This window comes from Sminthopsis crassicaudata, chromosome 2 (genome assembly GCF_048593235.1).
Source record: "Sminthopsis crassicaudata isolate SCR6 chromosome 2, ASM4859323v1, whole genome shotgun sequence".
Lineage (NCBI taxonomy): Eukaryota > Metazoa > Chordata > Mammalia > Dasyuromorphia > Dasyuridae > Sminthopsis > Sminthopsis crassicaudata.
The window spans coordinates 315850604-315872708 of NC_133618.1; the positions used below are offsets into that span (position 1 = coordinate 315850604).

Sequence of the window (22105 nt, forward strand, 5' to 3'; positions counted from 1 at the left end):
ATTGACCCTTGAAAAACTTTCTGTTCCAAATTTTTCCCTCCTTCCCCCTATTGCCTTCTCTAGATGGCAGGTAGTTCAATACATGTTAAAAATGTTAAAATATATTAAATCCAATATATGTATATGGTTTATACAGTTATCTTGCTGCATAAGAAAAATTGGATCTAGAAAGAAAAAAAAGCCTGAGAAGGAAAACAAAATGCAAGCAAACATCAATAGAAAGAGTGAAAATGCAATGCTATGTTCCTCTCTCTGGGTATAGATGGCTTTGTTCATCACTGAACAATTGGAACTGGTTTGAATCATCTCTTTGAAGAGAGCCATATTCATCAGAATTGATCATCTTATAGTCTTCTTGTTGCCGTGTATAATGATCAATGGAGGCATTTTAAATGTGAAGAAATATTACTTTCTAGGGAGTTTTTATTTTTCCCAAATTAAAATTTCACAGGGGTACTACTATTTGTTCTGAAAAAAAAAAAAAGTTGGCATAAATATGACTGAATTAACCTGTATTGTCTTTAAAGCTTTAAAAATTCAACAAAAACTTGTCTTTATAATTTTGTTTGTTATCCCAATTAATACCCTAGTAGTAGTAGGATCTAAGCTCAAGCCCTCATAGTCACAGTGTAAAAATTTTTTTTCTGGCAATTTCTCTTATTATCAGCTTGACAAACATCAACAAACATGATATATCATTATTTTAAGCAATACAAATTGTATCAACACAAACTCCCTGGTACATTTACGGAAGCTCTCCACATAAAAGAACATTAGCTTAAGATGAATAATGAAATATCACCTTTTTTCTACTTCTGAATTGAAATTTAAGCTTAAAGGAATCTAAATGACTTGATTTTACTAATTAAATGACTAGACAGAAGTATAAAACTTGTGGGGAAAAATAGAATATGTATAAACTACAATTGCTGCTTAATTTGCATAATAAATTTGGGCCCCATGAGAATAGAGAGCAGACCTTTTTGTACATTGCCTTTTGTAATCCTAGAAACAGTGAAGTGTAGAGATAAAGCACTAGAGACTTAATAATACCTATGCTCCTAGAAAGTTCTGTTTCTTTGAAAAACAGTCTTATATTCAAGGATCCTGGAGCCAATTTCTGTTTGAATTTGACATGTCCATTTCATTCTATTTTTCTCTTCCAAAAGGTCCTCTCTTATCTGCCCATGAATAAAATTTTCTTTTCTTTAATTTTTTTTTTTTTTTTGCTGAGGCAATTGGGGTTAAGTGACTTGCCCGGGGTCACACAGCTAGGAAGTGTTAAGTGTCTGAGATGAGATTTGAACTCTGGTCCTTTTGATTTTAGGGCTGGTGCTCTATCCACTGCACCACCTAACTGCCCCGAAAGAATGAAAATTTCTGCCAAACCCTTCCTGTTGGGAGCTTCTTCTGAATGCTAGCTCTAGAAAGGATAACTAGGTGTGGAATGGAACTTGGGATCTGTTCCCAAACAAGGATGTGAGTGAGTATGTGTGTGTGTGTGTGTGTGTGTGTATACGTACATATATGTATATTGTGTGTATATGTATATATACATATAAACATCTATACCAATATATATGATATCAGAAGCCAATCTTCCAGCTATGTGTATGTAGGCTACCCCTTAACTATGATTTTAATGGAAATGCAATGTCTTTTAAACTATTAAAAATTGAGTCCCTTAAAACATTTCATATACTCTTATCATCTTTTGAATTCTCTTAATGTTAAAAGTCATGTCTCAATAGCCAAATGTTATTTTAAATAGCAGATGTGTTGGTCTGTAGATTATTTTGATGAGGTTAATAATGCTGTAGCTTTTGTTAGTGCCCCATATTTAATTCTATGTAGTGGATTTGTGTACCTCATAAAGAAGTTAAGTCAGTATGTTATTTATCTGCCTAAATGGTCTAAATAATTTTGACATGAGTGAACAACATCCATAGAAGAGAGAATCTTAAAAAGCTCAATTGCTGGAAAGGGGCTTAGTTTTAGGGATGTGGTATCAATATAAATAACTCCATTATTTTATATATGAAGCTTGTGGTCCAAAGAGGCTTGCGCCAGAGTCACATATATGGTGCCATAATGGCACCCAAAAAAAATCACAGAAGAATTAGCAAATATTTGAGTGGTAGTATTTATTACCTGTACGATGCATTCTGTTCTATTCTATATTGTTGATTTATTTTTTTCACCTATGTAACTTTTAGTCTTACTAACTAAAAAAAAAAAAAAAAAAAAGTTAAGACTTAAGGGTAGCTTAGAGACAGCATAGTCTAGCCTTCTTAATTACCAGATAATGAATTACCAGTGAGCCCAAATGACTAAACCTAGAGCACACAACATATCAATAGTAGAGTCTGGACCCCAATCTAGCTCTCCTGACTCTCACTCCAGTGTTCTTTATTTACCTTCTACCCTTTGTTATTTGTTTCCTAATTTTATCTAGCATCATGTTGGGTTTAGAATAAATACTTAAGAAATGCTTGAATTAATGGTAATAAGGATTTTTACTTTTTTATTTTCCTCAGGGACAAATGTTAGTTTTCAGGTACTATAAGTCATTGAATATTTACTAAATGCCTACTGTGTGTTCGGCTCTGTTCTAAGTATGGGAATATACTAAGTAACTGACTTAAGACTTTGCTTCCCAGTGCATGAACTTTGTTCTTTATTTCCTTGATTAGAAGGAGCTTGTAGCTCCATTGATGAAGAAACTATCCAGGTATAATAAATATGGAGGGAGTACTTGTTTTTGACTTTCAACTCTTTAGACTCAAATTTCCTCATTTGTTAAATATGGATAATAATAACTATGTTGTATATTTCCATAGTATTTGAAAGCATTATATGAACAATAGTAGTGTTACTATTAACTCTCCAAGATAAATTCTCTACACCCTTGTGTATTCCATATTTGTTTACACTTTTAACTGCAGAGATTCAAAGTTGTTTTCCATTCTTTAAGATTTCAATTTTAGGAAATATTATCTGATATTTGGGAAGAAGGGAAATTTTTACAGTTACTGAAGTGTATTCCTTAAAATTTAAAAAAAATTGCTATTTTGTTGGAAATATTTAAGAATGCATTGCTATTCCTGCTTTCTTAAGCAGAATATATGAAAAATCATAACATTTTCTCGATGACTCAGTCACCATTATAACCATTCATTATTATGTTGGGTTATAATACACTAGTTTTCCTGCCTTCTCTCTCATTATTGCCTGCTACTTCTACAGTCAGTAGGCCTGCTTCTTGTAGCCCTGTACCTTCTAATTTTTAAAAAATCTATTTTGATCTTCTGTGGTGGGGGAAATGAGCTCACAAAGTAGTTAGATCTTTATATAGACTGAGAGTCAGAAAATCCTGAATATGTGGGATCTTTTTTCTTCTGTGGCTGTATTTGTGACAACTACTTCAGTAGCTAAGGACCCCTTCCTCTCCTCTTCTACTTTTCTTCTTATTCCCCTCTTCTCCCTCTTGCCTGTTCTCCTTCTCCTCTTCTTCCTTCTTCTCTTCCTTTGCTTCTTCCTTCTCCCTTCTTTCCCCCTCTTCCTCCTTCCTTCCCTCCCCTCTTCTTCCTTTTCCTTCCTCTCCTCTTCCTCATATTATTTTTCCTCTTCTCCCTCCTCCTTCCATTCCACTTCCTTCTCCTTTTACTTGCTTGTGGTTGTTGCAGATAGTTTAGGTTGTCAGAAATCTGACTTGTAGATAAGTGATGATGCTGTTTGTGCCAGAATGATTCCTCAGATGCTATCCAGTCTTGGTCTTTCATCCTCTGTTCAGTATTGCATTTCCAGGAGTCTTCCAGCTATCTCTGTTTGGGCTCAGTTGGTGTCTGTAACCTCCTGGAAAACTAAATTTATCCTTACTCTCTAGATATCATTTCATTTCCCTTTATTTCATTTCTCCAACTCTTCACAATTTTACAGACATTTATAAGTCACCTGAACTGAGGAAGGTTAAGGGACTTGCCTATGATCAAACAGCTAATAATTACCAGGCTCAATTCAAACTCAGGTCTTCCTGTCCAAGTCTGACAGTCTGGCCATCTATGATGCTTTACCCAGAAGAGGGAATTAAGGCCATTCACTGCAGCAACTTGAATGAAGATTATTGGTGCCAGGTGTTGGGTTGAGCCTGGAGGCAAGGAAGGCTGAGTTCAACGTCAGCCTCATATGCTGCCTGTGTGATCCAGGTGTCACTTAGTCCTTGTCTCAGTTTCCCCAAATGTAAAATGGGATAATAGCAGCTACCTACTTTGCAGTTGTCAGGAACAAAGGAGATTATATCTGTAAATGCTTAGCAAAGTGTGTGGCTGGTATGGCATCTCTTTTTTTTTAATTTTTAAAAATTAATTTTATAATTATAACATTTTTTGACAGTACATATGCATAGGTAATTTTTTTTAAACATTATCCTTTGTACTCCCTTCTGTTCCCAATTTTCCCCTCCTTCCCTCCATCCCCTCCCCTAGATAGCAGGCATTCCCATACATATTAAATATGTTATAGTAATATCCTAGATACAATATATATGTGCAGAACCGAATTTTGTTGTTATTGTTATTGTTGTTGTTGTTGCAAAGGAAGAATTGGATTCTGAAGGTAAAAATAACCTAGGAAGAAAAACAAAAAAAATGCAAACAGTTTATACTCATTTCCCAGTGTTCCTTCTCTGGGTGTAGCTGATTCTATCCATCATTGATCAATTGGAACTGGATTAGATCTTCTCTTTGTTGAAGATTTCTACTTCCATCAGAATACATCCTCATACAGTATTGTTGTTGAAGTGTATAATGTTCTTCTGGTTCTGCTCATTTCACTCAGCATCAGTTGATGTAAGTCTCTCCAAGCCTCTCTGTATTCATCCTGCTGGTCATTTCTTACAGAGCAATAATATTCCATAACCTTCATATACCATAATTTACCCAATCATTCTCCAATTGATGGGCATCCCTTCATTTTCCAGTTTCTAACCACTACAAAAAGGGCTGCCACAAACATTTTGGCACATACAGGTCTCTTTCCCTTCTTTAGTGTTTCCTTGGATATAAGGGTATGGCATCTCTTACAATCTTAGCAATCTTCCTAATTCTTTTTTTTTGTGCTGGGCAAATACTTCCACCTTTGATGTGTTCCAGAGACAGTCTTTCTTTGAGGGGTGAAGGGCTTCAGGGTGATTATTGTCAGGGAATCAAAGTATTATCTGTAAGCTCCAGGAGGTAAATTTTGGGATCTCAAAGAGTTGCAATTTGTTGAGGGAATGAGAGGCATAGGATTGGAATGCCCTGAAAGGCATTTGGTGCCTCTCCTTCTCCTCCCCACAGCTTTTGAAGTCTACTAACTGGGCATAGGCAAGATGTTACCCTGCTCTGGGGCTATGAAGCTATAATTGGAAGTCAGGAGAGATTTTTTTCTCCTGGCTTTTAGGGTTAAAAATTAGGAGGGATGGCAGACAATCGATTTTCTAGGCATACTGTACTGGTTCTCATTTTTGTTGTTGCTCATGGCACAGAATTCTATGCTGTAAGAATTTGTAATAACGTTGCATGACATCTCCCCTCTCCACTTCTGCCATTTAAAAAAAAAAAACTTTCTCTATAATGTCCACAGGGCAGGTTTGGCAGAGCTGCCTTTGTGACTGTTCCATATTTGTCCCAAAAGAGCAGATGATAAATGTTGGGGGAACATGGTGGTGCAGGAGGAGATTCATGGTATTACCTAACGGAAATGGGAGGACGCTGCCGGGCACACACTTTGAGCAAGGGATAGTGATTGATCTGTATGGACTTGAGTATTCCCAGAGAGTTCCAACTCTTAATTGCTTGGCCACTACCAGGAGAGTGGCCTTGAGTTGTTCCCTCTAATGAGAGATCAAAGGTGCTAAAGGTAATTATAGTTTTCCCCTGGAGATTCTCTCTCCATATAACAACTCTGGTTTGGACTTCCCTAATCTCCCAACACAATTATGTAAATTGGAGATGTTTGATAGGGAGCATTATTATTTAAAAATGATAGAAAGTTATTGCTTGTTTTTGATGTCCTGCCATTTATTTTCTAACTTTAGTGCTCCCTTTGCCTCATCTAACTCCTTCAGGCCATCCAAAAGTGACATGTAACTCAACTTTTCTTTATGTTTTGAGGGTTAGGGGGGCCGAAGATAGGGATTATTTGGAACATGGGATTGGTGTCATTGAAGGCTGATGATGTAGAGGAACCAAGTTGTTTTTATTCTCTTCTTTATAAGTTTATGCTTTCTGGTGCTGAAACTTGGTAAAGTTATTTTGAGTTTTTGCTAAAAATGTCTTTTGACAAGATATGAGCCATAGTATTTAGATTTGCAAAAACACTTGACAGATTATCTAGTCCAGCTTCCTCCTTGTACAAGTGGGAAACTGAGACTCCAAGAAGCAAATCACCTTTACTGAGATGAGAGGTTTTCCTTTTCATGCAAATTTTTCTGTGCCTGTATATCTCCAAACACTATTAAAATATTGTATATCTGAATTGAACCGTACCTACTCTAGTACTATCAGGCAAATGACTTTTTTTCATAACTTTTTAAATCATAATTCATCCAGCACTCTCTTCTTCAGAATACGAAGAAATAGTGTTGCACGCATTATTTGATATTCTTTAAGTGGTTGATAAAAATGACACTACAGTCTTAGTCTATAGCTGAAAATTTAATTTGGCTGTTAAAGAAAAAAGAAACCCAATAGATGATATTTTTTACTATACAATTCTACCAAAGCTTTTGTTTGTTGTCAGAAGCTTTCTAATGGGGCAAAATTTTATCTTCTTGGGAGGTGAATTTGAATGAAATGCTTATTATTTTTTTCAACCTTAATGTAGAGTATAGTTCATCAAGTTTTATTTATCAGCAGAATTTTTGTAATTTAGCTTCTAGCTTAATTAATCTATGAGAAAGCAATTTGGGTCCAAGCTGTCTGATCTGAATAATTATCCAGGTATAGGAAATTTCTTTATATGCTGACACTTTTTTCTCCCTAAAGACTCCTTACCCTTACTGACTTTTTATTTATAAAAATAATATTTTATAGTGAAGATTTAAATACTTATGTGAAAGTATTATAAGCATATGTTTAGAAGCTGAATAAATGTTGCTTTATTATGTAATCTATTAGAATTTGTTCTATGTATGGATGTACAAAAAAAGTGATATAAAATAGCTTGCATTATATTTCAGTTTGGCCATGACTGTAAAGTAGAAGAAATGTGATTATTTGGCATGGTTGAAGAGCTTCATTGATTGAGCAGGAAGCAGGAACCTTGTAGGACCTGTGTGTGCATTTCAGGTGGAATGTCTTCACTGAAATATAGCTCCTGTTTTCTGCATTTCCTTGAATTCCAGTGTCTAGGGTATAGTAGGTGCTCTATAAACACTTTTTGACTTGACTTTTCCAGATTGAAGGTTTGCTATTAAAAATAAAGCTTAAGGTAATTATTAATTAGTGAGGAAAAAGGTGTAGGGGTGTGTGTGTGTGTGTGTGTGTGTGTGTGTGTGTGTGTGTGCGTGTGCGCACGTGCGCGCGTGCAAAATGCATTATCAATTGACTTGAAATTCATCTTTCTTTTTACTACATTATGCTTTCTTTTTTATGATGTAAAAGCTGTGTTTCAGCTTTGATGCTAAAATTTAAAGAGATGTATTACCATAGGATTGGCCCCCAGGTGATAGATTATTTTGGTCATATTTATTCTTAGAGTGTATGGGCTACTATATGTTGTGAATGAAAGAAAAAGTACTTTTTAAGCATCTTCTCTATGCAAAAGCCCTATTCTGAGCTTTGGGGAACCAAATAGAAAACTTAATACAATTACTTTTTGCTCTCAAGGGGCTCACAATCTAATGGAGAGACAATACACAGAATGTTTTATTGCCAGTTAGATTGAAAAAAGTCCAAATTGTCCTTAAGGTATAGTAGCAAAGAGATATTCATTCATCTTTAATATTACTTCTGTTCATAGAATCCTATCAGTTTCTGATGTTGAACTATTTGACAGTGCCAAATACTTTGTGACAAGAACTCCTCCCCCCCCAGTCTTCAGTGGATATGAGTGAAACACCTAGGAAGCATTTATTAGGCTGCTTTTCCCCTGGGATTTTTTTTCCCCCCAGGATTATTGCAGAAACATGTCAGGGCAGGCTGCCACTCCCAGAGCTTTTGGTTACCTGCTAATTGGTGGCAGTGGGTCAGCAGTTGGTTTTCTAGGTGTTGAGGGAAGGTGAGTCCCTTTAGAATGATAGGTGTGGGGCATGTGTTGGAACTAGGGCTGGTCGTATTTATTTATGGTGGGGAGGGAAAGAGACAAGTGAGGTACAGCTCTTCCCAAAGCTTTTGAATTCAGATTCTTGAACTATTTCACAGAAGTCTGAGGTTAGGTATTTGTTGTAGTTTGAAATTCTTCAGTAATGTATTGCAGTGTGCTCTGATCTTAATTTCTTTTTGAGTGATCCTCAACTTTTAATTCTTTGGAGATTGTTCTCCAACATCATCAGAAGAATACTGCTATGTTTCTGTTGGGCCTATATCCCAAAGAAATCTTAAAGGAAGGATAGAGATCCACATGTGCAAAAGTGTCTGTAGCAGCCCTTTTCATAGTGGTTAGAAATGGGAAACTGAGGGGATGTCCGTTAGAATGGCTGAATAAGTTATGGTATATGAATGTTATAGAATATTATTTTTCTGTAAGAAATGATCAGCAGGATGATTTTAGAAAGGCCTGGAGAGACTTACATAAACTGATGCCGAGTAAGATGAATGGAATCAGGAGATCTTGTACATGACAACATCAATATTATATTACAGGACAGTCAATTCTGATGAATGTGACTCTTTCCAACAATGAAATGATTGATGGCAGTTCCAAAGATCTTGTGATGAAGAGAGCCATCTACATCCAGAGAGAGGACTGTGGAAACTGAATGTAGATCACAACAAAACTTTCTTATTCTTTTTGTTGTTTGATTGCATTTTGTTTTTCTATCATTTACTTTATTTTTTTGATCTGATTTTTCTTGTGCAGCAAGAGAATTGTATAAATATGTTTACACAGATTTAACATATATTTTAACATGTTTAACACATATTCAATTGCTTGCCATCTTGGGGAAGAGGTGGAGGGAAAGTTGGAGAAAATTTGAAACACGAGGCTATGCAAGGGTCAATGTTCTCAAATTAGTTGTGTATATGTTTTGAAAATAAAAAGTTAAAAAAAAAGAGAGAATACTGCTTCTAAAAAGATCACTCTTTATTTCAGAAAAGAATAGGGTCATTAAAAGTACTATGCAACTTCTGAAAGATTTCTTTTTCAATTATACCCTTACCTTTAATTCCATTAACTGAGCATACAAGAAAGACTTAGTAATGGTCAGGGTCCATCCCAGATGTATGTTATAATCTAGACCATACACATTGTTTATCCATTTTTTCCCTCCAGTATAGGTGGTTAGGCCAAGCCTTCTTGAGGGATTCTGGGGCAGCCTGCAGAGTATAAATAAGTAAATGAGGAGATCTGGACACCTTTACCATCTGTTTCATGTGGCACTGGCCAAGCTCAGTTGTACCATCTGTGTACATGCTACATTCGTTACCTGCTCTGTTACACTGCATATTATATGGGGAAAGTATACATTTTATGCCTTGCTTAGTAATGATGATCAGAGGGTCATCAGAACAAAGTTGACACATCTTTCAAGGACTCTTGTATAATTTTGACACATGCATGGGAAGAGAGTCTTTAAGATTCTATTCTCCTCCACTGGGAAAAAATGTATTTTTGTAGTCAACTAACCATAAATACCATGGGATTTTGTATTTTCTAAATCTTTTCCTTACTTGCTCACAAAAGTGTGCTTTGCTATAAAATATAATTTGTTCCTTTGTCATACTTTTAGCAGATGGTTATCCTCATGAAAATTTGTAGAAATGGAAGAGTACAAATATTGCTGTTTATTGTTGATATTTTTCCCTGGTTCCTTTTTGAATGATAATAAAGAGGAAAGGAGAAGTCAATTGAAGGAGAATACTACTACATGTTTTCAAAGTTTTGTCTTTTTCTCATTTTGTATTTAAGTTTAAAAAGTTACTAAAAAGAAAAATAGTATATTGATCTCAAAAAGTTTGTAAGCTGCTGAAGAAATATTGGATATGTTAAGGGACAAGGGAGAAATGCAGGTAATATCTGGGAATTTCAAAAAGATAAGAACTCTTTAAAAGAAAACTTTAAAGGAAAGAGCTATAGCTCTGAATTCTGGGGTTAGAATCCTTGAGATGTTGCTGCCAACACATGTGACTTTGATCAGTTCTCTCTAGTCCTTCTCTCTCACCCTTAGTTTGTTTCTTTCTTCTTTTCTTTTCCCTTTCCTTTCCTTTCCCTTTCCTTTCCCTTTCCCTTTCCTTTCCTTTTTAAAATAACTTTTTATTTACAAGATATATGCATGGGTAATTTTCCAGCATTGACAATTGCAAAACCTTTTGTTCCAAATTTTCTCCTTCCCCCCACCCCTTCCCCCAGATGGCAGGTTGACCAATACATGTTAAATATATTAAGGTATAAGTTAAATACAATATATGTATACATGTCCAAATAGTTATTTTGCTGTACAAAACGAATCGGACTTTGAGATAGCGTACAATTAGCCTGTGAAGGAAATCAAAAATGCAGGCGGACAAAAATGGAGGGATTGGGAATTCTATGTAGTGGTTCATAGTCATCCCCCAGAGTTCTTTAGCTGTCACCCTTAGTTTCTACGACTGGGAAATAGTGTTGAACAAGATGAAGAAGATGGCTTCTGAAATTGCTTGTAGCTCTAAATATGTTGTCCTGAGTTGCTTTAAATTTTTTTTCCCCTCCACCCACTGGTATTGCCTCTTTATTCAAATATTTTGAAAATCAAGCCTGTCAGTGACCTCAAAATTGTGTTACCTTCAACATGGGCCTTCACTCTGTATAATCAGTCTATTCTAATCACTTTTGGCTTTTTTGCTTTCTTTAATGCTCTTTCAACTTATTTTTGAAATACATTGATTATGTTAAAATTAAAATTTGGTAATTCTGCTGCCCTTGCTGAAGAAAAGACTTTGTTACAAGAAATTTTAACACAAATTACTGGAGTTTATTTTTAAAATTTTATCATATCTTTCCAATTTCATCCTAGTCATTTCCAAAACATGCTGTATATTTTCTGGACTTACCCCTCTTCCCCTCCTAACTCCTAGTACCCTTTGATGTAAACTTTTTTTTTCTTTCTACTGCCTCTTTTCTTTGAAATAATATTTTTTGTAATTATCCACCATCTTCCTCTCTAAGATTTTTACAGTTGAGTTTATGTTCTAAGGCATGTTTGCCCTTAGCTTCCATAACTTTCCACTTTGCTAAGAAAGTAACGTTTGATGATTATGGTGATTTGAGCTTTTTCAGTTTCCTAATTTTGTTGCCTGACTTACATTGCCTAAACTTCCTTAGGAAATAGTCTATGAATATTTTCTTGTCATTTTTAGTAATCAATAGCTTTTTTTTACAGAAGTCTATGTGGTATTGCCATAGTTATATGCCATATCTTCTCGTTTTTATTTTAATTTGATATTCATTTTTATTTTTGCCTTATAGAAAGTCACAATCTCCCTATTTACACACATAATAGACGTTACATCAGTAACTTGTCATTTACTGTCAGTTATAATACAATTAATTTTATTTTTCATGATATTTTTTCTTTTTCCTTCATATCCATTTAATTGCCAAGGGTTATTGATCCTACTTCTACATCATCTCTTACGTCTGTCTCTTCCTCTCTTCTAACAAGTCATGTATCATCTTTTTTTAAGGTCTCTTGTTTAAACACTAATGACCTCTTCAGTCGTCTCCCAGCCTCTTGTGTCTCTTTTTGCTTGCATATGCTGAACACTGTAATGACATTGATCTTCTTTCAAATATGGATCTGACCCTATCGCTTCCCTGCTCAAAAAGTTCCTTGTTGTATCTAGGGTCAGACACAAACTCCTATTTGGCATTTAAAACTCTCCAGAAAATGTCTCCAGCTTACCATTCTAGAATCTATTCTAGACCAACTTCCCATCATTTACCTTGACATGCACAGATTTAAGCCAAATTGGACTCTTTCCTCTTTCACTTTCTTTTTCTTTAGTGTGCTTTTTCAGTGACTGTCTCCCCTATAGAGAATTTTCTTCTTGGAATTCCTAGTTCCCTTTAAGACAGCTCAAGTGTTGCTTCCTTTACTAGGTATTTCCTTATCCCCTGCAGTTGTTACAAATGCCCTCTATTCAAGCACCTGCTTATTGAAATGATTTTGTGCCTATTTTGTATTTTCTTACTTGTATACTTGTTAATTACCTTGAAAGAACATAAGCTTCTTGAGGGTAGGAACTATTTGGTTTTATTTTTTTGTGTATCTTTCACAAGTAAGATAAGGAATACTTTCCCTAGCTGTTTTGATTGTTGAAATTATTCTGCTAGTTCACCATGTTTCCAGTCAGTCCCAGACCATGTTTCTTATCCCTTCTAGCCACCTTGCCATTCTTCCATCCCTGCTCAAAAAGCACATAATCATAAAAATCACTGCCTTATAGATCAAGTCATTATTCCTGTTATTTCTCCAAATACTCTGTTCTCTTTTACCACTCTCAAATATATGTTGTCCCCTCCATTAGAATCTAAGCCAGAGGTTCTCAAACTACGGCCTGTGGGCCAGATGTGGCCCACTGAGGAAGTTTATGCAGCCTGCCTGGTTATGGTAAATGGCCTGAAGGCGGAGACAGAGTATGAGTTTTTGTTTTTACTGTAGTCCGGCCCTCCAACAGTCTGAGGGATAGTGAACTGGCCCCTTATTTAAAAAGTTTGAGGACCACTGATATGAGCTCTCTAAAGGCAGGGATTTTCTTGCTTTTGCATTTGTATTGTTGGTATTTAGCAAAGTTCCTGGTACATATGAATTAGTACATGCTCATTCATTTGTTCATAATCCCTGGTACTGAATAGATGTTTAATAAGTACTTATGGAATTGGGTTGAATGAAGCACTCAGGTAGGACTTTGTGAGAAATCACCAGTACCTTTGGAATTAAGTTATTAGTGCTCAACAATAATATCTTTTCTTAAAGCCAAACTTCATTGTCTGACAGACCATCTATCTGTCCCATTTTCTCTTACAGCATCTTTTACGCTAACACAAAGCTTGTTTCTAGAATTAGCTCCTATTTGTTCTTATTATTTTTTTTTTCTTAGTTGCCTATTTCTGGTATTTTTTCTCAGTGACATTTTTCTCTTTTTACTTCCCATCTAAACCACACTCATTCTTTTCTGACTCTCCAGATTCTCACACCTTCTCCTCCTCCCACTCTGGCAGATGCTGGGAAGAAATTCAGTGTAAAAAAGTATACTGGCATTTCAGCAGTTTTGCCCTTTAGTATCAAGATGTTCCTTGATAAATCAGAATGGGGCAATACTATCATCATGAATTTTAAATAATCTTTTTTCCCCCCCTTGCAGTCACATTATTGTACAAAAGTAAAAAGGAAATTAGACTAAATATTCCTGAATGGAAACATTCGCCATTAATGATTTCCTAGCCATTTCCCGTTGTTATTCCAGATTTTCAGATTCCCCAGAGCTATTTACCAACTACACACATGTACTATTGGAAAGGAAATGAGGGAAAGACTGAGCTGTACTAGAGGGACAAAAAGCAAAGCAGGGAAGATGATTAGGGGTTTCCATTGATTGACTCATGAATTAAAAGAAAAAAATCATTTTGTTCAGCTGGTCAAAGCAAAGAAATTTACAAAATTTGAGAGTTGAAAGAAGCTTCAGTGACTACATAGTCCAACACATACACACAGAAAGACTTGACAATAAGTAATTCTTAGAGCATCACTATTCTAATAAGGGTAGGTGATGTTTTATCTGTAGAAGACTGCAAACCTTAAAAGCCTTTTGCAATTGAATCATAGTTGGCTAATAACTGACTTGAATGGCAGGCTGCCAATTTACCTGGTAAAGTTTGCTTTGAATATAAAATAGAGTGTGATTCCTTGGGAAACATGGCTCTTGAATATTTAACTTTTTACATGGATTGAAACTCCCCACTTGATTCAGGTGTACTAAATAGGCCAAAGTTTCAAAGGTACCCCAGTTTATGAAATGCTGATTTCTCATTTCTTCTATCTAAAGAACTAAAATTAGAAAAGTTTTATGTTTTCAAATAAAAACAAGGGTCCCACAGTTAAACTGGGTGGACGAAAGACAAAACAGTTAAATATTAGAGAGGGAATTAATAGTGTTGAAGCCAGGTAGATATGCTTCATGGTGAATAGTATTTAAGCATGATTAATATATTCTTGAGTGAAACTATTAACTGAAATAAACTAGGATCCCTAGGCAACTAATTTGATTAATTTGCATTGTTTACTCTTGAAAGGAGCATCATATGAAATTAACAATGGATAAGAATCATTGTCACAGAAGGTGATTTTTATTAATGGCATAATTTTGTATTATTATATCTAAGGACAGTTTTAATATTAATATAAACCAAAATAGTTTAATAGAATTTATTCCTGAAAAGTGACTCAGGTCTACATGAAGGAGAACTGCTTTCTCTGAGGATTATTTAACATTGAGGAATGGATTCTTAAGGGCAGTTGTAGAAATTTTTTGAAATATGACATTTATTTTTCTAGGATTACATAAGCTTAAGGCGCAAGGATGAGAATTCATGTCTTTTTTTTAAGATTTTAGGTTTGTCAAGCTCCATGATTCTTAGAGAAATAGAAATATTTTTTTCTTGATGCTTTTGTACTAAAACATTATCTTTTCTAAACCTGAGCAACCCAGCTATGGATTCCATTCTGTTAGTAGGCATATACTCTAAATAGTTTAAAGAGAAAAAGAAAGATCCAGTCTATCCTATATGTAAAAATAATTTTTAATACTTGTTTTTTAAAATTACAAATTCTTTGCCTTTTCTCTTTTGAGAAGCAATGTAATATACACTACACATGTACAAGACATCCCTATTAGTCATGTTGTGAAAGAAAACATAGACCAAAAAATAAAGTGAAAATAGTACCCTTCAGTTTGTATTCAGGCACCATTAGTTCTCTGGGGCATAAGTTGTCTTGTTTCATTGTATTTCTGAGAATTGCTAAATCATTCATAGCTAATTATCTTATCGTTTTACTTTGCATTATCATAAGGAAGTTTTTCTAGGTTTTTCTGAGACCATTCTGCTCATTTCTCTCCCCCCCCTCCACTTAATAGTATTTTTTCCAATTACATGTAAAGATAGTCTTCAAAAGTCATTATTGTAAGATTTTGAATTCCAAATTTTTCTCCCTTTCTCACTTCCTTCCTTCCTCCACAAGACAGCAATCTAATATATATTGTATATGTACACTTGTGTTAAATATATTTCCATATTAATCATGTTGTGAAAGAAAAATTAGAAAAGGGAAAATCCATGTTAAACATTTCTTTTAGTACAATAATATTTCATTATAATTCTTATAGCACAATAATATTCCATTATAATCATGTACCACAATTTTTCATCGTAATTATGGATCACAATGTGTTCTCCAATTGATGGGCATGCCCTCAATTTCTAATTCTTTTCTAGCAGAAAAGAGCTGCTACAAATATTTTTGTACATTTAGGTCTTTTTCCTTTTTTTTTTTAAATCTCTTCTTGGATACAGATCTAATAGTGGTATTGTTAGTTGGCCATCCACCTTATAAATGTGTGCAGTTATTTACAAAGATGACTAGGGAAGATAACATATAGTACAGAAAATTCACTATGCAATACATTTCTATTATTAGTGGATTAGATACATGTATTTTTACATGAAGACTAGATGGGAAGTTCCAGAGAATCAGTATCATATTTTTATCCTTTTTTTCTAAACCCTTTGCTATAGCAGACACTAAATAATATTTGTTGAATGAATGGACAACATATTATGTTCTAAGACGAAGCTTCTTTAACTGTGGGTTGCTACCCCATTTCATTATTATGCAAATTTGCTTTTGTCTTTAATAACTGATAAAATATTTACCAGATAATCATTTCAGAATAAGTTTCTTTATGATTTATTATCAGCAAATGTTTGATTTGTATGTTTATTTTATGTACTTATACTCAGGATGGTATTAAAATTTCTCAGATGAAAAGAGGTTGGGAATGGGATAAAGTTTTAAGAAGCCTTGTTCTAAGTTCATTGTTCTAAGAAACAATGTTTTCTAGGATATATACACCTCAGCACCTCTGTCCAGATAGATCCTTGCTTGTATGAAAAGGTCTAACAAAATAGTTACTTGAGATGGTGGTGGTAAATTTAGTATTTGGAAGTGGTTATAAGTGGTTAGGATCATATAGACTGAGCTGGAATACCTCAATGCAATCTATTCCACCCTCATATTATACAGAATAAAAAATTGGAGGCTTAGGAATGTTGAGATAACATAGGTTAAGTATCAAAAGATGGTATTTGATTCCAGAACCCTTGGCTCCAGAGCAAGTTACTCATCCTAGTGTTTATTATCATTCTAGTGAGCCAGCTTGCTTCTGTCTGGCATCCAAGTGTTTCTCTTCTAATGCTACTCTGACCTCTCCTTTCCTTGCTTTTATTGATTGAAAAGAGGGGCTTATTAGCCAAATCTAGTTGCATCAGTACAGAGGCAAGACTAACTTCCTGATGGTCAAGGAAAGTAATGCTTGTAGATTTCTCACCTGAATAGCCAGTATTTCTCTCTGGAATTCACATTTCTAGCAATCTTAAAGAGAATCATAAATTAAAATGATGAAATCTCCAACAGAAGATTTGTCTAATGAAAATAACAGAAAGTCCCAGGAATTCCTTCCTTCTTAAAAAGGCTTAAGGCTTAACACTGAATTTATTTAGCTTGTTTTCATTCTTTATATAATTTTAAATTCTTGATATATACTGTGTTTCTATGGCAAACTGTATTGATGATGTCCTTTCATAGAAGGGAAAAAAAGGATATAATTGATATAAAGATTAAATCTGTCAAACACTTCATTGAATTTCTTCTAAAGGCAAAAGTATGATAAATATGATAACTTATGCTCCTATTAAAAAAAACAACCCAAAACGAATTGTTTCTATCCTGGATGAGGAAAAATTGAGCAATCTTTTTCCTGTGTAGGGATCTCAGAAATTAAAGTATCTCTGTGAATCATTTCCTCAGACTCAGAGGACAGTAACATTTCAGAGAGATAGAAAAGCAAGGCAAATTCTCTTAGGCTGCAATAATTACTTATATGCATATCTTTCGCATGCATGAAATTAGAAATTCAAGATCTGACTTTTTCTTCTTTGAATCTCCAGTGTATAAATAATTATTTGCTTATGTTGAGATACTCAGTGGATCTGTGACCTCATCAAGTAGATCACAGGCATCCTTTTCTGACATCCTGCTCAGCTCATCCATAACCTTCCATAAGTCTGCTATAGGGTATCCAAACTATGTATTATTTCCTTTTGACATCCTCTGGATAACAGTTGAACATACTGTCTGTTTACATATAGCAATTATCTTATTCTGTCCCTATGACCAACACATCTGTTTTTTCAACCATACATTATTTGGATAACATTTTTTGTTTAAGTTCATACCCACCTTGTGCCATTCCATTACTTTTTAAGTGATGTTTATTTTTTAAAGTTCTTCAGAAGGATGTTGGGACTTGGGGGCAGCTGGGCTAGAAGCCCTTCAAATGTAAGGACTATTTTATTTTGCCATTTTACACTCAGCGCAGAGTATCAGGTATACAGCAGGCACTTAATAAATGTTGGCTGATTTATATACCAATATTTATAGAAAAGTCTGACTTATAATGGGAATGTAGTAACTATTTTTTTATTTTATTTTATTTTTTAAAATTATTTTTATTTTATTTTATTTTATTTTTTTATTTATTTTTCCAAATTATCCCCTCCCTCCCTCCAGTCCCTCCCCCCGATGGCAGGTAATCCCATACATTTAAAAATATGGAACGCTTCACGAATTTGCGTGTCATCCTTGCGCAGGGGCCATGCTAATCTTCTCTGTATCGTTCCAATTTTAGTATATGTGCTGCCGAAGCAAGCACTGTAGTAACTATTTTACAAATTAACTTGAATCAATTGGAATAGAAAGGAAGGATTAGTTAAAAGATATAATGAAGGAATAGAGAATTTGTTTACTAGCTGCAGAGTATGAGTGGAAAGAAGTTTAAGACAATTTAGCTTTTTAAATGAGTATAAAACATAAGGAGACAGATTTCAACTCACTGTTGAAGATAGAATTTTCTAATATATAGAGGTATCAAAAATGGAATGGACTTCTTTATTTAGTAGTGAATACCATATCACTGGAAAAGTACAAGCAAAAGCTGTGATGAAAAATTTTCAAGAATGCTGAATTTCCACCTAACATTCATTTTGATATCTTCAGATGATTGCCACCAAGCTAAGCAGTTACCTCTAAGAGAAACCCTTTTGCATCATAAACCTTATCATGCTATTTCTTCATTACCTAAAAAATTTTTTTGTTGGATTTAGGTGTTTTTTTAATAGTTCAGGAAGAGACTGTTGAACTTGAACAGAAAACCAAAAGTGTCAGTTTCAAATTTTGATAGTCCAGCTTGTAAAATTTGTTGCCTTGTTGTTCTTGAATATTTGTTTATTTTATTAGCCTGATCTTCCTTCCCCTTAGTTTATGAACATCAGCGAACACACCTTTAAAATAAGTGCTTTTCCCATTTGATATATTTATTTTAGATGAATGTTTTTCATCTGTTTTGAGTAATGATCAGATCTTTATCTTGGGGAAAATGGTTAGATTATAATAATGATTGTAGCCTGGAAAATGTATCGATTGAAATCCACTACAATTACTAAAATAGTTAGAGAAGAAATATCTTGCCTTAATGAAGGTAGCCTACCTGTACTAGACCTAAAACCATATTGTAAAGCAATGGTCATCAAAACTATTTGGTACTAGTTATGAAATAGAGTAGTGATAAATCCAAAGACTCCAGCTTCTGGGATAAGAACTCACTATTTGACAAAAATTGCTGGGGAAATTGGCACTTAGTATGGCAGAAACTAGGCATTGACCAATACCTGACACCCTGTACCAAGATAAGGTCGAAGTGGGTTCATGATTTGGACATAAAGAATGATACTATAAACAAAATAGCATAAGGGATAATCTACCTCTTAGATCTGTGGAGAATGAAGAAATTTATGGCTAAAGAACTAGAGAATATTATGAAATGTAAATTAGATAATTTAAATTAAAATATTTTATGCAAACAAACTAATGCATTCAAGATAAGAGAAGCAAAAAATTGAGTAAAAATTTTACAACCATGTTTTCTGATAATAGCTAAAATATAGAGAGAATTGACTCATTTATAAGAATACAAACCATCTGCAATTGTTAATTGGTCAAAGATTATAAACAGACAATTTTCAGATGAAATTAAAGCATTTCAAGTTACATGAAAAAATACTCTAAATCACTCTTGATAGAGAAATTCAAATTAAGACAACTGTGAGGTACCATGTCACACCTCTAAGATTGGCTAAGATGACAGGAAAAGATAATAATAAATGTTGGAGGACATATAGGAATTAACATTTCCATGGAGAATGGAGCATTAATACATTGTTGGTAGAATTGTGAACTGAATCCAACCATTCTGGAGAGCAGTTTGGAACTATGCTCAAAGGACTATCAAGCGGTTTGTTTCTTTGATTCATCAGTGTCTCTATTGGGTCTGTATCCCAAAGAGATCATAAAAAAAGGGGGAAAAAGAAATATCTTGCCTTAATTTAATTCTAGATTAAGAACAAACTCTTTGTGTTATTGGTATATTAGGTTTTTGTTATATTTTCCATATACGCTTAGTGTCCCTTTGTATTTTTTTTAAACTCACTTTTTCCATTGTTTTTGTTTTACTAAAAATATGGAAAATTTCAAATTGATTTTATATTCAAAAACTATTAAAATGGCTTCTGTATTTTGCCCACCAGTTTGAGAGAATTGTTCAGTTATACTGCAGATTTTGAATTAGAAATCTTTAGAAGAATTGAAAGACTTTTTTTCCAATATTCTGTAATTCCCAGGGAACACTAGTGAACAGGTCAAGCCAAGATATCAATCATACTTTCCTTCTTTTCTCCCTCCCTTCGTTTTTCCTCTCTCTCTCCCCCTTTAAATACCAAGAAATAAAGAATGGAATTACACTTAGGCTTTGTATTTATATATTACTTAGCTCCCTTTGTGATTCTTAAAGAGAAGTGAAATTCTTAAAAGTTTTTTTTTCTTTCTCTTCCTGTTAAAATGTGAGCATTTCGTTATCCTTTAGTCACTTATAGTTCCTCAAAATATATTTTACCTTTCTAGGTTTCTTTTGGCTTTTACGTTTTCCTTTTAGACTTTAGTTTCAGTTTGCGTCTTTGCATCAAGAACTGGGTTGTTAAATCTTTTATCTTTTGCCTTTTGGAATATGGTATTATAAATTTTCTTTACAGTTGTTGGCACCATAGTTTTACATGATTCTGATCGATTTCTTGGTCCATTACATTTTTCTTAGGATATTTTTTTCTTTGACTTGGAATCTCTGGGTTTTGCCTATGACATTTCTGGCTGTTTTCAAGGTTTTTTTCCCCATTGCCTAGTGATGATTGGTAAATTTTTTCTGTTCTCACTTTTCCCTGTCATTCAATAAATAAATATTTTTAAAATGTTAAACTTTTTATTTTTTGAAATGTGATTTCTTGGAGTTTTATCTGGTTATGATTTTATCCACTCTTAGAGTTCTACATTTTATAAATGAGAAAAATAATGCTTAGTGTGAGATTGACTAATTAACCTACATATAGGCATCCAAGCACCCAACAAGTATGAGCACTGACTGATGAGACCAGGCCTTCTGATTTTGAATCAAGTATTTTGTCCTCATCATATGATGTGTCTTTTGGGGTGAAGTGGTGGTGGGTAGCATTGTTGAATTTAAATTTTTAAAAAGATTTAACTTCTTAATAATTCTTGTTATACTTTCTATTTTTCCAGGTTGTATAAGTTAAAATGAATAAATTGCGGCAAAGTTTTAGGAGAAAGAAAGATGTCTATGTTCCTGAGGCCAGTCGTCCACATCAATGGCAAACAGATGAAGAGGGTGTTCGTACTGGAAAGTGTAGTTTTCCAGTTAAGGTAAAAATCAGTGTTATGGGAGAGCCTATTTTGTTGTCAAAGCTAGCTGGCAAACTTTACTTATATGTGACAGGCAAATGAAATTTTTAAAATGTTAAAATCAACTACTTAGCAGAGACCACAGTGAGTTACTCAGGTCATGTGTCTATCCTTAGTACAATATTCACAGGTGAACCTCAGAAAAAGAGGAGTCTTCAGTTTGCGTAAGGAGGGGCAAACTAGCTTAGATTTGAAATGAAGATGATCAAATTCCTGCTAATTAATGGTGGGATTAAACTTTGCAAGAGGTCCCTCTTTTTCTAGCCTGTATAAGATGGGGAAATTAGTCTTTAAAAAAGAGAAGCTTACATTAAAGTTTGTTTTAATTCTAACATTCTATGAATCTGTTTACTATAAGATACTTCCTAATACACAGAAAAGTGATAGGTTTTAGAAAGAAAGATTAAAACAAAGGATTTTTTTTTTTTTAACTAACCCTGTAGTTTGTTCTAAATGTATTCACAAACTTTGTTTTGTTTTTAAATTTTTAATCATAAAGTACCAGTAATTTAGAAATTTGTTCCTTAGATATCCATTGTCTGAGTCATTTTGTGATGGAAATGTAGTTTTTAGCTTCAAAGACCTGAATTATATTTTTGATCAAACAGAAATTAAACTTAATCAGTTACCATTGATTTAGTTTAGAAGTTTTTGTTGGGGGCAGCTAGATGGCACAATGGATTGAGGACCAGCCCTGAAGTCAGGAGGACCTGAGTTCAAATGTGACTCAGACATTTAACACTTCCTGGTTATGTGACCCTGGGCAAGTCACTTAACCTCAATTGC

The 22105-nt window shown here is 34.2% G+C and overlaps 1 protein-coding gene and 1 non-coding gene across 7 annotated transcripts in view; one reads left to right on the plus strand and one right to left on the minus strand.

Annotated features, from left to right (window-relative positions):
- The window catches only part of NUMB (NUMB endocytic adaptor protein), a 178309-nt gene that overhangs the window by 55362 nt on the left and 100842 nt on the right, over positions 1-22105 (plus strand). For all 6 annotated transcript variants that reach the window (XM_074290081.1, XM_074290085.1, XM_074290083.1 and 3 more), the window contains one exon: positions 21140-21280. In XM_074290081.1, the coding sequence (XP_074146182.1) occupies positions 21155-21280 (126 nt within the window). In that variant the 5' untranslated portion in view covers positions 21140-21154. The remainder of the gene's footprint in view (positions 1-21139; positions 21281-22105) is intronic.
- Positions 18061-18167, minus strand: LOC141559316 (U6 spliceosomal RNA). Its single transcript, XR_012487364.1, has one exon. It is a non-coding gene; the product is annotated as a U6 spliceosomal RNA (small nuclear RNA).